Source organism: Fragaria vesca, linkage group LG3 (assembly GCF_000184155.1).
Source record: "Fragaria vesca subsp. vesca linkage group LG3, FraVesHawaii_1.0, whole genome shotgun sequence".
NCBI classification, from domain to species: Eukaryota; Viridiplantae; Streptophyta; class Magnoliopsida; order Rosales; family Rosaceae; genus Fragaria; species Fragaria vesca.
In genome coordinates this window covers 21,810,966-21,828,503 of record NC_020493.1, presented here as the reverse complement: position 1 = coordinate 21,828,503, position 17,538 = coordinate 21,810,966, and the positions used below count along the sequence as shown (strand labels likewise).

General features: G+C 39.3%; 1 protein-coding gene across 1 annotated transcript; it reads right to left on the bottom strand.

Annotated features, from left to right (window-relative positions):
• Window positions 1-8,222: 8,222 nt before the first annotated feature.
• LOC101301852 (probable carboxylesterase 12-like) lies at window positions 8,223-9,192 on the bottom strand. The gene has a single exon (XM_004294783.1). The coding sequence runs from the start codon at window positions 9,162-9,164 to the stop codon at window positions 8,223-8,225; it is 942 nt and encodes a 313-aa protein (XP_004294831.1). The 5' UTR covers window positions 9,165-9,192.
• Between the last annotated feature and the right edge of the window lie 8,346 nt (window positions 9,193-17,538).

Below are 17,538 nucleotides of genomic sequence, written 5' to 3'. Positions count from 1 at the left end.
GTTTGTACTTCGGATAACAAATGTGACAAGAGAAGCTAAATTTCAAATAAGAAATCAGCTCGATAGTGTACTTCTTTCATGTTGCCAGACAGGATACATACCATGATACCAAACACATGGGGTTAGCCTAGGTGATGAGGGGAAGTGGCTGTTTTGATATCGGCCAATTATGTATGTCAAGGAACCTCAAAAGAACACAGCAAACCAAGAGAAACAACCACAAAGATAAGACACAAAGAACACAGATTTAAGGTGGTTCAGCAAAACCTTTTGCCTACGTCCACCGGCAGAAAACACTTCCACTGTATTAATAATGGGTACACCAGAAAGAATAAGAAAACAAGGACTCTCTCACTTCTCTTCCTATCTCTCTCCTCTCTGCCCTCTCTCACCCTCTAACCGAGAATGGAACACACTTTGGTCTTCGTCTCTGCGATACAAGACCTAGAACTAAACCTCTCCTTATATAGCCATAAGGATCTTCAGATCTCTTCACCAAATGGGAATCCTATTCCTATTAGTGGTAGGCAATAATGCCTTCTTCTTTCTCCGTAATCAACAAGATTACAGGTACACCATCATCGATAAGGATTTACTTTTCTTATTGGAACACCATACTCTAAGACGAAACATCTTACGAAAAACACATGGGCTGGAAACCCAACAATCTCCCCCTCCAGACCATGAGGGAGGAACACCGGCGCGACTCCATTACCAGGAGTCCGCCCAAGCTGACTTGATGCAGAATTACGTGGTTGGAGCGTGCAGCTCCCCCTGATCGAACAACTCATCACCATGTCCCCAGTGGTGGAACAACTCTTGACCATCTTCTTCCTGGTCAGAACAACCATTGGAAAAGGAAATTTGGGACATCTTTTCCAGAACGCCTTTCTTCCTTATATGGCCATCACTCTGGTGCCATACGCCCGAAGAAGTATCACCCATTGCACTCAAGTCATCTTTGTACACCAAGCTATGTGTCTTGTACAAGGAACAACACAGACCTCCTCTAGCAACCTCCAACGACCCATTCATAAGCTTCCACTTTCCATCACCAATATACTGGTGAAAACCTTGTCTGTCAAGAGCACTTGCAGACAGTACGTTGACACGCAAATCAGAAACGTGCCTCACATCCTTCAATGTCATATGGTAACCAAGATCAGTCTCAATGCAAATGTCTCCCATTCCCGAAATCTTGGACCAGCCTCTATTACCCATCTTCAATATCCCAAAGTCGCTTGCTTCGTATGTAGTAAAGAGCTCCAAGTTGGAAGTAACATGACAACTTGCACCGGTATCCATGAACCAATCATGACCCTTGTCACCAACATACAGACATTCTTGAACAGTGAGAAGCTCCCCCGAGACAGTAGTAGTAAAGCCATTATCTTCATCATCTTGGTAGTTGCCTTTCTTTTTGTCTTGTTTCCACTTTCGACACATCCGCTTTATGTGGCCCTTCTCGCCACAGTAGTGACATGTGCCACTAAACCTTAGACCTGAATTCTTGTCTCTACCCTTTACAGCAAGGGCTCTTCCGTGCCCATCGTCTATGCCAACAGCTTTTCTCCTTGTTTCTTCGTTAAGCATGTTGTTCTTAACGGTATCCATAGACAATACACCATCAGACGCAGAATTAGTCAAGGTCACCACAAAAGTCTCCCAACTGTCTGGCAAAGTCCCTAGCAAGAAAAATGCTAGTATCTCATCGCCAATCTTCATACCCATTGTCGCCAACTGATTGGTCACATTCTGGAAATCATTCAAGTGTACAGCAACACTTTTATCCTCATTAAACTTCATGTTGATCATCTCTTTGAAAAGGAAAGCTTTCTTCGCAGCAGTCTTCTTCTCAAAGAGGGATTCCAATTTCTTCCAGAGTTCTTCCGCATCAGTTTCTTCCGACACATGGTGAAAGATGGAATCATCTACCCATTGTCTTATCGTGCCAACAGTTTTCCGGTGCAACTTTCGCCACTTGTCATCCGCCATATCTGCACGCTTGCCAGCCACACCTTCAATAAGCTCATGCATATCCTTACAATAAAGGATATCCTCCATTCTTGGCTTCCACGTCACCCAATTCGTGTGGGTGAGTTTGATCATTGTGCCTTTGTCTTCACTCATCTTGACAACACCAAACTTGCCGAATCAAACTTTGGATCTACAGACTAACCCCGCTCTGATACCACTGTTGTGATATCGGCCAATTATGTATGTCAAGGAACCTCAAAAGAACACAGCAAACCAAGAGAAACAACCACAAAGATAAGACACAAAGAACACAGATTTAAGGTGGTTCAGCAAAACCTTTTGCCTACGTCCACCGGCAGAAAACACTTCCACTATATTAATAATGGGTACACCAGAAAGAATAAGAAAACAAGGACTCTCTCACTTCTCTTCCTATCTCTCTCCTCTCTGCCCTCTCTCACCCTCTAACCGAGAATGGAACACACTTTGGTCTTCGTCTCTGCGATACAAGACCTAGAACTAAACCTCTCCTTATATAGACATAAGGATCTTCAGATCTCTTCACCAAATGGGAATCCTATTCCTATTAGTGGTAGGCAATAATGCCTCCTTCCTTCTCCGTAATCAACAAGATTACAGGTACACCATCATCAATAAGGATTTACTTTCCTTATTGGAACACCATACTCTAAGACGAAACATCTTACGAAAAACACATGGGCTGGAAACCCAACAGTGGCAACAGGTGTAAGACTAATATTTATCTGATTCACCTTATAGGTAACATTCAGCTTTAGTAACACCCAAATAAACAGTAACTAGATTTTTGGAAACACCTTACACTCAGTTGTCTCATTGCAGAATGCCTAGCACTACTTACCATATTCAGTGTCTAAAATTTATTGTACTGAACGATTTCAAAGTAAACCGGGCATGAAGAAAGCGTTTTAGTTCAGTGCCTCAGAAGATCATAAAGCACATAGCACCACGATTATGAGGTTAGTTTTGATAGCTCCAGGGATTTTTGGTAAACTAATTTAACTTTTTGGTAATTGGTTATCAGGTTCTTAAAAATTGAATCTTCAAGTTCCTAATCTGTGTGAATTTCTTTATGATTGATCAAGTAGTTCGATAGTAGTGGTTCTTGGAAATCCAGCATTCAATGATGTGTGTTGGGCAATTTCAGAGGAGGCTCAAAAGGATCAATGATTGGTTCAGAGTGATGACACTATATATGATTTAACATTCTTTGGTTATTGCAAAGACTATGTGTGTTGTACCTGCAGCTTTGTATTGTTGTTTTGTGTTATTTGTTATGTTACCCATAAATTGAGGCTCCTATCTTGGACATATGGGAAATATAAAGTCAGATTAATACCTTCGGGAAAATTCATTTCAAGGTGCTAATGCCAGTGATATAAATCAAGTAGGCTTAAGAACTAGCCGCATGAAAGGGTCATCCTGTAAAAAATGATACCAATCTGGTATCAATTTCTTTAGTAAGTGAAGGTGCACCACCCCCTTTTAATCTTTTCCTATTGTTAAAACATACCCAAAGAGAATCGTCGCAGTTGCTAGGCTATTGTTTAGATGGTTATTAATAAATTCGATTCAGACTGATTACATGAAATATTTTTTTTTGCAGGATGCAAATCAAGTTTTGGAACGTAAAGGCAGGATTCACTGACGTTGGTAATAAGCTATCCCAATTTTATGTGTGGTAGACATAGATGTTTAGAAATCATAGTACTACTTATAGTCTTCATTGAAAAATTGTTTGCTTCAATGTACAAATGCAAAAAGACTAAATGCTTCTTGATTCCATGAAAATGGTTCTGGATGTAGCAACAGCCATAGGACTAAACACAATTGGTCTTTTGATTGATAATGTTAGGTTTTCAAGTGTATTGGTGTTTGTTATTTTATGCTTTCTTTGTTAATGTCTTTTTCCAGCAATTGCTTCACTCTCTTACCTACTTTTCTCTTTCAGGTTTATTTGACAAAGCACACAAGCAGCGTTTGGGGCCCTGATTTTGTACTGGATTTTGAAGAGATTTACGTAATTGGTTTTTTTTTTTTTTTAAATTTGATAACACGCGATTATTTGGCTAATGCACATTAATCCTGCACACTTGCTTTTGAACCTCCACACTTGCTTTGAATTAAATGATTTCACTTCCGGTTTTATTGTGAACCCTTTTTGTCTTAATCATGACTTGACTGTTCACTTCTTAGTTTCAAGTCATGCACATTTTTAGGTAATGATCCCTGTTATTAAAAACTGTTCTTTTAGTAAGAATGTTCTCTCATCTGCATATATATGAGTAATGAAGATACAAAAACCAATAACTACGAGTACTATTATTCTTTTATGTGATCAAGTAACTTTTGCTCATGGGATTGTATGCGTAAATTAACAGTCAAGAGTATTTAATAGCTATGTTTCCTATCACCAATTGATCAATCTTGGAGAGCAATATCTCAAACCATAAATATTCAACACTCAATTGATGTTCTTTCTATTGGAAGAATATTAGATTGTTCTTAAACCCGTGGCTAGGCGCGGGCAACCTTCCTAGTTGTTACTGTTGAAGCAACCTCTGTTGACAAGAAAATTAGGATAGGTGATATGGTCTTCTCTATAGCTCCGATCACTGAAGTTTCTTATAGGAACTTGTAAAAACATCATTCTGTTGAGTGGAAAACCCAGTATTCGGGTTAAGATTACTCATAAAGTTAACTGAAGGAGTAAGGTTATTTGAATAACCCGTGGAAGAAGGTTGGGAACCAAAACCATACCCCATTTGCTGAGCCTGTGTTAGTAAGAGGACTAACAAAACTTGTAGTAGAGTGCGGTAGTCCATAGCTCATATTATTAACAGTAGGAGTACCAGCAGATGGGTTCATCAAACCAGAAAAGTTATTGACAAGCCCAGTATAAGCATTGAAAAAACCAGTAGAGGGCTGACTAGGGCCATAACTCATAAATCCCACAGAGTTTGCAGATGGTGAAGATCCACCAAAATTAAAACCACTACTAGCACCATTTGAAATATTGCTACAACCATTATGCATATTAAAAGTACTAAAAGCAGCACAATTAGCAGATCAGCAGATCATGGTATAGCAGTATTAAAAATGGTATTTCCAACATTAGGCATAGAAGGCCAAGCACCATTTCCCCCATTTTGTGCAAACATAGCTGAAACGTGTGAAAAGGGAAGAGCCTTATGCTCAAGAGCAATTTCATTTTCAGCTGAGAGTAATAAAGACCTAACTTCATCCATGGCTATATCATGTTTTCCTCTGATGATTTGTCGAGTGTGACCATACTCAACAGGAAGACCAGCAAAAATAAAAAATTTAGCATCTTGATCATTCATCTCAACTCCTGCCACAGATAATCGATCTCTCATATATTTAAAACGCAGCAAGTACTTGTCTATTGAGTCATAACCTTTTCGAATATTGTGTAATGCAGCCTTTAATTGCATAATATGCGATTCAGAAACAAAAGCATATCTTTGCTTGAGAGTAAGCCATATCTCCATAGATGTTTGACAACCGATTACCAGAGATAAAGCATCTGTAGAAAGTGTGGTTATAATCATGAAGATAACTAAACTATCTTGTTCCATCCATTTTTCTCGAGCAGCTGAGTTGTTGATGAGAGAGCCATCATCACCAACAAGAAACAGGGGTGGGCAGAGATGAGACCCATCCATAAACTTCAGAAATCCATGACCACGAAGGTAATGTTGCATCTGATAAGCCCAAGTAGGGTAGTTAGTCTCGTCCAAATTGACCGAGATGGTGTTGCAGGTTTGAGTCGAATACGCCATGTCGAAAGTTTGTTGAAGTGGTAATTAATCAACTTGATTCTCTGAATTGGAAACTGCACGAATCATGATATTTCTAGGGTTTTGGTCATAAAATTGGGGGTTTTTGATATGCTGAAGTAACATTTAGAGATGGTTGCAGCGGAAGAAAGGTATCGAACACATATCAGGCCGCCATGGCTCTGATATCATGCTGAAAAACTACCATGGTCATAATTTGATAATTGATGAACAAGAAGACTATTCTATTCTCAGAAGAGGAAGAAAAGCACAGAAAAGAGAAAGCAATACTTGGTATTTCTGGTTATTGATACAAAATCAAAGATGAAATTGATAAGCTTGAAGAGAAAAGAAACAGATTGGCTTGATATGTAAAGCAGGAAGGCGGCTTGTTCTTCAAGTTGATGACGTCACCAGTGGTGCAGATATGGATTGGACCTGTTATATTACGGATCGGGCCTATACTCTTAACAAAAGGTTGCCCGAAAAGCTCCAATCAAGCAGTTTAACGAGATATCAAAGACTTTTGAATTAAGGGATTCAAAAGAGCATGTTGGGAAAATGCCTTAATGCCCAAATATTTGAAAATTAAAACCCATTCCAATTAAAGTCTTATCATTGTGCCTATTCCAATGATTCTTGAGAAAAAGACGTTATTACCCTGTGTTTAATTAAATCCACACAGTTTTTATCTCTTTCTTCTTCTTCTTCTTTCTTCTTCTTCTTCTCTCTCTCTCTCTTCTCTCTCTCTCTCTCTCTCTCTCTCTCTCTCTCTCTCTCTCTCTCTCTCTCTCTCTCTCTCTCTCTCTCTCTCTCTCCTCCTCCTCCTCCTCCTCCTCCTCCTCCGACGCTAGCTGCCCACACAAGCACCGCTACTTCATCTCCTTCGACCACCTTCTCTTCCCGATCCACCTTCTACCGCGCCTAATCACCCGGTCCCCGACACCGTCTCTGTCGTCTCTTCTGCCGCAGCCCAACCTCGTCGTCCCACTCGCCGGCGCTGCCACCACCGCCTTCTCCCTCCTCTTCTTCCTCCTCGTCTGCTTTCGCAACTCCGACCACCTTCTCTTCCCGATCCACCTTCTGCAGCGCCCAATCACCCGGTCCCCGGCGCTGTCGCCGTCGTCTCTTCTGCCTCAGCCCAACCTCGTCGTCCCACTCGCCGGTGACACCACCACCGCCTTCTCCCTCCTCTTCTTCCTCCTCGTCTGCTTCCGCAAAATCACCCGCAACCGCACAGCCCCGAAAACCGGCTCTAAGCTACCTCACCGCTTCTCCTACTCCCGTGGAAGGGCGTTGCTTGCTGGCGTGCGCCGGGGTCGGTGGAGGAGGCCGGTGTGCTCACCGTCAGGGAAGGTGGGTGCCCAGAGAAGAAATGTGGGTGCTCACCGTCGGGCCGGTTCCTTAGTTCTCTCCTCTCCGGTCAGTAACCAAAATTATTAGGGGTCAGTAACTGAAAACTAAGTGATTATTGGGTGTCAGTAACTGAAAACTAAGTGATTACTAGGTGTTAGTAACTGAAAACTAAGTGATTACTGGGTGTCAGTAACTGAAAACTAAAAGTTATTGGGGGTCAGTAACCAGTCAGTAACTGGTTACTGGGGGTCAGTAACTGGTTACTGGGTGTCAGTAATTAATCAATAACTGGTTACTAGGGGTTAGTAACTGGTTATTATTGGTCATTAACTGGTCAGTAACTGATTATTGGGGGTCAGTAACTGGTTACAGAGGAAAATCCAGTGACCGGAATCCGGCGGTCGGGGAAAATCCGGTGATCGGAATCCAGCGGTCGGAGAAAATCCGATGACCGGAATCCGGCGGTCGGGGAAATTCCGGTGACCGGAGTCCGAGGTTCCGGCCAAGTCTTTTCATGTTGAAGAGGTGGGGGCAAAATAGTCTTAAAATAATATGGTTTGTTAAGACTTTAGTAAAGATTTGTGCATTTGGGCATAAAGATTTGTGTATTTGGGCATAAAAATAGTTACCTTATATTGGCATGGGCTAATGCAAAAGATTATCATTGGAATGAGAAATAAAGGGTTTGAATTAGTGCTAAATGGGCATTTTCCGTATGAACGTGTTCTTGGGATTAAGATAATTGCTGGTTTTGTGTACCTCCTTCAAATATATATATAGCAGTATGTCCGCACTTGCATGTTGTGCTCTTCTATGGCGAATAACTCCTTGTTAACTTGAAGCTTATGACCAATATACTTAATTATGGAGGGAGATTGTAGTTGCTTTCACATTTTCACAATTTGCTAGCTCGCAGAGTACTATTGCTCTAGCTCATTATTACCAAAGTAACATATATAGTATTAAGGTACAGTACAAGGCAAGACATAAAACATCATAACAAATGAAGTCAGAAGAGACCAATGAAGTTAAACAGAATCGAAAACTAAACTAATTCATGAAAGAAACAACCTTCTTGAGCATGGTCCTAGCATTGTCACAACTATTATTGATCAAATGGAACACATGGTCCTCCTCTGCTTCCATAACCTCCACAACTCCATTCCATCCACTCTTCTTCAACACCTCACTGTAATGCCACCCTCTATCTTTCAACAAATCCTTCTCCGCAACACAGACCAACACTTTCTCACAACCCAGCTCCGCCAACTTTGGATCCTTACCCGGATTAAGAAACGGGTCATCGGTTCCACTAGTTAAAGGGTAACAAAACCTCCACAAATCAGCAAACCTCTTTCTAGTATTCTCAGCCAAAGCTAGCTCTCCCCCTATTGGTTCTTCACCCCCAAAGTAGGGATGCACCAGAACAATCCCATTCAGCATAAAACCCACCGGCTTCTCAGACCCAACTCTCAAACCCATGTGGTGAGCAATGTTAGCCCCTGCACTATCACCTGCAAAGAAAACCCGGTTCAGATCTGCATGCTGGTTCAGCCACTCTTCCGGGCCGGTTCCGGCGAAATGGGACTCCACCCATTTTAGAGCCGCCCATGAGTCCTCATATGCTGCCGGCAAAGGGTGCTCCGGCGCCAACCTATAGTCAACAGAAACAGCTACAATATTGGCCTCGGAAACGAAAGAGTTGAGGTAGTTGTGATAAGTGCGAGAGAAAGCACTCTCGATGCAGAAGCCACCGCCGTGAAAGTAAACAAGAAGAGGGAACTTGCCGGTTGACTCGGGTGTGGCGGATTTAGGGAGGTAAAGTCTTGCAGAGATGAGTGGTATGGTTGAGATGACGACGTCTTTGGATTGAACACCGGTTTGGGGATCAATCGTTGCAGGGACTGGGGATGTGTCCCAGAGTCTTTCGATTCGACCGTCTTTGTATACTTTGATGATGGGATAGAAATCATGGGCTACTTCGTCGCTCATGGTTGGATTTATATATGGAAGAGATTGATATGTAAGCTAGGATGAGATATGAGGAGGGCTTGTTCGATTCTCTCTTTAAATATAGGCAGGGTTGGTTTTCCTTGGTGGAATCAATTTTTGGACGGTGGAATTTGATTGCATGAAAAATTTCGTTGTTGGAATATACATCTCTTTGTCTTTGGGTCATTGAAAGAGACTTCGATCTTTTGTATCATGCATGTATGATTCTGGAGAATCTTCTATACACGGCCGTGGATGTACACGGCAGGGTGTTGTGACACGTGGCTAAATCGAAATCTTTCATATGAGGGCTGAGAAAGAAGTAATATAAGCCGTTGATTAATACTTACTTTTTATAACGGTCAACGTGACATTAATTGGGTGGGTAAAAAAAAAACAAAATGGGTAAACTACTCTCCGGGTAAAATTTCAATAATTTTGATCTCGCCCATTCCCCCGACTCGGCTGCCAGTTGTCGGGACGGGTCGGCAAAGCGGTGAAGGTCAGACAACCCAGTCGGGTCGGAACGCTATTTTGGGGCTTCGATATGAAGGAACGGGACGCACAATCTCTATGACTGGCATCACTTCGTCTCGAAATGTCAGCATCAATGGATCAATGCTGCTTGGAAATTTGATTCTGGTTAGTTTGTATCTATTCCATTTCCAATATCTTTGATTATGATGATTTTTGAGATCAGTTTTGTTCTTGGTACACTGGGTATTAGAGGTCTACTTCACAAATATTAATTTGGGGCATATTGATTTGTAAAGACTGTTCTCTCACCGATCGTCTCTTCAATGCTCCAAGTGTGAAATTCATTGTCTCATTGCTTCGACTTGCCGACACCAGGTCCCATCTCTCCCTCTCTCTCTCATCTTCAACCCCTCTCCGCTTTTTTTTCTTGATCTGAAATTGAGTAATTGATCGGTTGCTACTTTCTGACCAGTTCACAACTTGGAGTTGTGTACAAGAGAAGCGAAATACAAAAACTGGGGTTGTGAAGGGCCAGCAGTAGAGAGAAATTTTGCAGTGAAGTGAAACGTGTGTCATTACTGACCACAACCCTGGTGAGTGTGAATACTTTCCGATAACAGTCTTTGCTGCAGCATGGATTGAGAATGTTATGTTTACATGAGAATTCAATTGATAGGATGGCATGCGAAAGAAATATGCTCCGAGTGCCTTGAAGCCTTAGTGAGTAAATCATTGGTGGCTCAAATTCTTTTCCTGTTCAATTTTTACTTCTTTTTGATATAATTCTATTCTTGTTAGCTTTCAACTGATAATGAAGAGAACCTTAGGATGTTTAGTTTAAGCATGTACTCTGGCAGATGTTGATTTGTTGGAAAGATCTTGAGACAATAAAGTTCAGTTTACTTCTGTAATAAATTATTATTGAATCTAATAACACTAATGGGCATCACTTTGTTCTGATGGTATGTATTCAACAAATGTGAGTCGGCAGATGAACTACTTCTTGTCGTTCAACAATCAAAATGACACAGGTTAGTAAACTAGCTAGCTAGAGACTAGATCCAATCGTGACAATTTCAATCTGATAACTGTTTTATTATACTCACAGTTCTATATATACCAGTTTCCCTAAATGCACCACATCAGTAGCTCAGGGGAGTCTAATAGCTCAGTAGGTCTATTGCGTATTGTGATTATTTATCTGTGTCTAGCAGTTTTAGTTTGCTGATTGAAGGGCATATACTTCCTAATGGTCTGTTTTCATAAACTAATATGCCTTGTTCAGTTTTTACAAGTTAAATGGCAACATTTGAGAACAGTTATTAAAGTAATGCCTCTGGTTAACTTTTTTGATATGCATTTTTTGTTTCTACGATTTGAAAGGATGATCAAATAGTTGGGAACTTCTCATATTGCTTTGAACTTCTCAGTTTGATGCATTGAAATTTCCGAGATGCTTGAAATTTTTGTTTAAATAGTCTGATATGCAGATGACTTTTGTTGAAGTAGTCCATAGTCTATTATGCTTAAGTAGTCTGATATGCACATGGCTTTTATGTTAATGAAGTGCAATATTGTTATATTGTTCCTTGAAGATTTCCTTGCAATTTCCTTTTGCATTCAACAGTATAAGCTGATTGCAATAGCTCTTCAGCCTTTTCTACCTCCAATAATTTGGCAATGCTAGCTTGAAACATACATGGTTTTTATTATTATGATTTTTAATGAAAAGTTAAGACCAATAGTTCACTTATAAATGGTTCTAGTTTCTGAGTTTAGTGGTTGCCTACTTGTCTTACATGTTATGAGAAACTTCAGTTGGGATGTCCCGCTTCAAACTTTAGCAAGTAGTCTGATATGCTGAAGTAGTCTGATATTCAAGCAGTCTGATAGAAAAAAGTGTTCAGAAGATAACACTTTGTTTATTAAGTTTGTTTACGATTATATGCTGAGAGAAATAACTCACTAGCTGTTTTCTTGCCCATCGACCATTCTTGCCTACGTTAGTCTTGTATTCAGTTGTTTCAAAAACCATGCTGGCATAGCCTTTTTTTTTTCTTGTTCTTTTTTAGTCTTTGTATTTGATCTAAATTCTGACATTCTTATGCTTGTGTTTTGTGACCAATGCACTCATGACCTGTTTCATTTCCAATTTTATAACTATTGTTTGCATTGAGAAAGGGTGTTTAAATGGAATTGGTTTGCTTAATCAATATGAAGTAGCCTTATGATATTACTACAATAATCCAACAGAAAGTCGTGGTATTCCTTCATATCCAATCCATAGCCTAAATGGATCGGAGCTGTGGATTGGATTTTGGTTGACGTGGTTTGCTCAATTTTGTATGTTTTAAAGTAGTTGCCCTTCGAACCTCGTTAAATAGTAGATAAACATGAACGCTCGACCGTTTGTTTCAGTTAATTACATCATGTTAACTTATGAAAGTAACACCGAGTGTACAATTAAACCATTGAATGAGTATATGATTATGAAAATAATTCCGTTGGAGAGGTACATTATTTTGAGGTTTAACCATCACAAGTGGTTAGGTTGGTAAAAACCTAGATATGAAATCTTTCATATATGCAAATGGTATCCGGCGAAAGTTGATTAGAGTTAAACATTAATCTATTCATGGTGACCAAGGGGAGAAAGCGTTATGGACAAGATTCCCCGACATGGATTAGTCTCTACGCCTATGAAGCCTTTGAGGAAACTGTGTGATCTCGATAAAATTACATAAATATTTTGAGGTTATACTATAGTAATTTATGGTTCAACTCTAATCCCTATTGTCAATTTGGTTTATTTATGCGGTTTGATCTCCTCAATCGTTTCAATAAGGCGTCCTTTTTTTCTTAACTCATTACACACTTCAAATAGTAAGGCTGTCAACGGAACAACAACTCAGAGCATTGACAGTTGGATATGAAAATTCAACCAAAAACGTCTCGGTTTCGACTTTGATCCACTTTTAAATATTTTTTCAACCGTACCTAAGAATATACTTTTGTAGAGTGGTCGAATCATGAATATTTAGTCACCCCAATGTTTTCGCATGAGTTGATAGAGCTCAAGCCAACTAGAGTTCGGTGGCAACCAATTGCCAAAATGAGTTTAAAGAAATTAATGTTACATGTGTTGTGTTACGATAGATTGATATATAGGGAAATGTTCAAACTTTATTGATGTATATAATGTTCGTGAGTTATATTCTAATATTTTTATAAAAAATAAAATAAATTGACAGGCATATAGAGAGAGGTTCTGACAAAGAGTTTCTAAAAAATCCCGACAAGGAGTCTCATAGGGTTGCCATCGGCGGGATTTTTTTTAATTTTTTTTGAATAAATCGGCGGGATATTGCAATAGGTAGAGAGACGGTTATGCATTTGGGTGAGTATATAAGGCCGAAGCTGCACGTCCCCATGTCGTGGCTCTCAATCCCAAACCTCAAATTAGAACTGCAAACAGAAAATGCGTCTCCCTTGTTCGTTTTAACTCATTCTGGATTAGGAGGAGGAGGAGGCAATCACCGGAAATGTGAGTACCCAATTCTGATTTTGATTTTGATTTTCTCTCATTCTTTACTTCTGCGTTAACCCAAGTTGTATACTTATTGATTTTTGGTTTTCAGTAGTGTTACATTTGCTTATGGGGATTCATTGTTTATGAGGAGGTTTTCAAAGTTGACTACTGAAAGCATAATCTGTTCTCAAGACTCCACCAGTAGTTTGAGAAGACTCCACCATCTTTGTCAAGGTGAGTACCTATCCTTGTTGATTAATTCCTTTTCACTTTGTCAGTCTTTTCCAAGTTTAATCGGATTGGTTTCGGGGCGTGTACATATGTGTACCATAGAGGTGAAAATTGGGGCTTTTTTTAGGATCAGAAAGTAGGAAACTATGTTTCTCAGTTTCCTCATGTGCTTTGGTGAATGAGGTATAGAAGAATTGGGATCGGTACCTTAATCGGTAGTGAAGTGTTTTTTATTATGATTGCGATGCTATTGTTGAAGATACGTCATTGAAACAGTTAGATATTTTGTTTTCCCAGGCAATAGAAGAGGCGACTTTTACAGTAGATAGAATCTCAGCGTAGAGAGGTTAGATATGTTTATGTAATGTTGGTTCTATGTTTTGTAAACCATTATATGTATCATTGGTCTGCAAGATGTCATACCCTTGTTATCTATTATCTATGTTCTGAACTTCATTGAAAGTTTACTTTTCCTGGATAAGGTGAGGACCCGCACGTTTCCATGTGTAGTCATTTGATCTACTTGCGCATTATCATTGGTCTGCAAGATGTCATACCCTTGTTATCTATTATCTATGTTCTGAACTTCATTGAAAGTTTACTTTTCCTGGACAAGGTGAGGACCCGCACGTTTCCATGTGTAGTCATTTGATCTACTTGCGCATTTCATATAGTTGTTCAGTTTGGTTGATCTGTTATTTTTGGTACCAATCGTCTTCTTTATTTTCGGTTCTGATTGGCTCTGTATTACTTCTGATGTCATTTATATTTTATCGTGGTAGGTGATATCAAGTCTGGTTAGCACACGCATCTACGGCACAAATGGACTTAGATAGTGAATACATATCTAGACCAGAAGACTCTGTCGATGATAAGGAAGAAACGTGTTTGTCAGAATCTGTTCAAATGAAGGATTGCACACATTACAGAGGGAAGCCCTATAAGGATCTGACATTGGAGGATTTGGTTGGTGTTGAGTTTGCAACAATTGAGGAAGTGGAAAAATTCTACTCTTCTTATTCACTTGCGAAGGGGTTTAGCATGAGGAAGCATAGGTTGGACAAGAACCGTGCAGGTACTCTAGTCACTAGAAGAGACCTCGTTTGCTCCAAGGAAGGTATGAGAGAAGAGAGTGTGAAGAAAGATGCTAAAGATTCAAGTGGGCATAACTCTAACAAGAAACGTTGCAGAGGCACCTGCAGAGTTTCAAGAGAAAATTGTCCGGCAATATTAATCGCCCGACGTTGTGCAAAAAGAGGGGTGTACTATGTAGCTGAATTCATCATTGAACACAACCATTCTTTGGCTAAACCTGAGCACCGTCAGTTTATGAGATCACACCGGCATGTAAGGGATAACGACCTTGCTCAGGTCAATGCATTGAGGAAGGTTTCAGTGAGAACATGTTGTGCTTATTAGTACTTGGTGCACCAGGCAGGAGGGTATGAGTTCGTTGGATTTACGTTGAAGGATTTATACAATGCCATGCAAGGGGAAAGGACAGAAATTCTGATGGATGGGGATGCACAATCTGCTATTACTTGGATGAATTTGAAAGCATTGCAGGATCCTCAATTTTCTTGCATATTCAGTAAAGATGAGGAGGGCAGGCTTGATATCGCCTTAATATCCTCGGAGATAGGTGAATGCAAACTTGTACTAACATTATCGGATTCACCGGCGGACCCCTTTTTCGTACCGTCAGAACATTTTTTCGTCACCTTTACAGTAGAACCATTAAATTCCCCCATTCCAATAATCCTCTCGATCAGACTCCTTGACCTCTTACTTGTCAATGCAACAACTGTTTCTTTGAACTGTTTCGGATCGCAGGCAGTTCTTATGCTCAGCCTACCTTGTTCTGTCACTTTATGAGAAGTTTTACCATTCCCATTAACATTGACTTCAAACTCACTAATAGGGAATGAATTGCCAGATTTAATCTGCCCAAAATCAGTTTTAAGTTAACTCATCAACGAATCATATAAAAACATACTGCAGTCCAAATATCGAAAATCAACTTTAGGTAGCACATGTACCAGATTATCTGGCATCAGCCTTCTACGTTTAACCTTTAGCTCAAGTGACACCATTTTCCTGTGCCAGAATTAGACATATGTTAAATAAAAGAACAGGTATTCCGTGCAATACTATAGCCCCAGACAAGAAATGACCATCTAATCACTACTACAAATAATACATTTAAGGCATTTAAAAAACTTCGTATAATATCAAACCTGTAATTCAATAAAATCATTTCTTATACACACAGATAAGTGATAATTCAAACTCATATATGGTAAACTACTTGATGGTTGCACTATAAAACTGGTTAAAATCCTATCAGGTACTTATGGAAAATGTATTTGGACAACATTTTAGTTTGATATGCTATCAGGTATTTTGAAAATATTTTAGTTTAAAATGCTACCAGGTTAAGAAAATACGGATCCGCCTACATAACAAGGTGCAAATCCACAGTTAGAAAACATAAGAAAGTACCTAATTCATTTCATAGTTGTGTAGCTCTGAACAGAGTTACTGTTATATAAGCAAAACCAATTTATGACACTTCATTATCATCTATAACTCAAAATGGAAGCACTCGGCGTAAACATGAAGTACCTTAATATACCAACTACATATAAATAGAGTTTTTAAATAATGAATATTCTCAGGGTTTATATTTCTTTGCTATCTGATAAAAAGATGTCTATTTGATTTTAACAATGAAATCTGCATTCCATGAAGCAACATGGAACTGGTGCAGAGAATAATAATAAGTTTTTCCTTGTTTGTTTTTTAGATAAAAAGAAAAATAAAAGAGTCTAAAGTTGAACAATTCAGAGAGTAAGTTTTGTACCCACAACAAAAAAAAAAAAAAACATAAAACTAGAGACAGAACCCAGGTATGCATCCAAAATTAACTTTGAGATACAAGACCGGTAGAGGTCTAAAGTAAAATGACCATTTCTAGTAATGCATATCACTAGTCTAAAAAACTTAACCATAGACATCTTATCTTATTTATCACTAGTCTACAGTAAAATGACTCTTTCTTGTAATGCATTTTTCTTAGCTTGTGAAGTTCCAAGTACTTCCGGTATGTTAAGCAAAAAATATAACAGCTGTTTATCATGGCACAAGACACCTGTTTGGTAGAACAACATCCATGGTCAGGAACTTGTCCTCATTCTGGTCTCAGCTTCAGTTAAATGTTATATGTTTAGCAGGGTAACTGAAGAATGGAAGAAGAGATTTTTCTTTTTCAAAGAGCAATATCCATGACATTAAGTGGGGGCAATTGCCCTCACTAGGCAAAACATGCGTCCGCCTATGGCAGTAGAAGTAATTCACTAACTCACTATTCAGAGACTACATATACCTACATTCTAATCTGAACATCTAAACTTTCAGTTTCAGAAATGTACAGGTTTGGAGTATTCCTGCTAGGGATGATGGTAAACAGGATGCCACAAGAAGAGTTTGAGAGGTGCAACGCATGTTATATGCAGAACGCATTATCTTGGAAATTGAGAGACACTGACAGACCCGAAAATGGAATTGACTAAAAACATTGATGCAAATATTCAGAATACTCTTAAAACAATATCCTTACTTCACATTCAATATACTCATATCTCACGATGTTAAGCTGAATAAAATTCAAGGGAATTAAGATGAACATGCCAATCTATATACTAATCATTACTATTGCAGCATAATACTCCAACATTCTCAACTCGCAAAAAAGGATAGATTAACACAACAAAGCTTTAATTCAACCAATACATACAAACTTATCATTGATCGTTACCTTCACCAACGAGATGGCAGTTACCAACAAGATGAATCCTTCAATCGGCTGCCAATTCGAAAAAATATATTTATCCCCAATTTCGGATTAAATCTAACGCCGGGCCCGGGATTTCAAACCTTTTTACGATTTTGGGTTGTTCAAAATGTTGAATGTTGACAACCAAGAGGACCTCGATGTCGATCGATCGCTTGAGTAATAGACCCAGTAAGCAAGAGGAGTAATGGTCGGCTTGAATGCGAACGGCGAACGGTTATGCTATTTTCTTCTTTTAGATCAGTCACGGTAAATCATTGTTTTACTGTGTTTTTTTTTTTTTT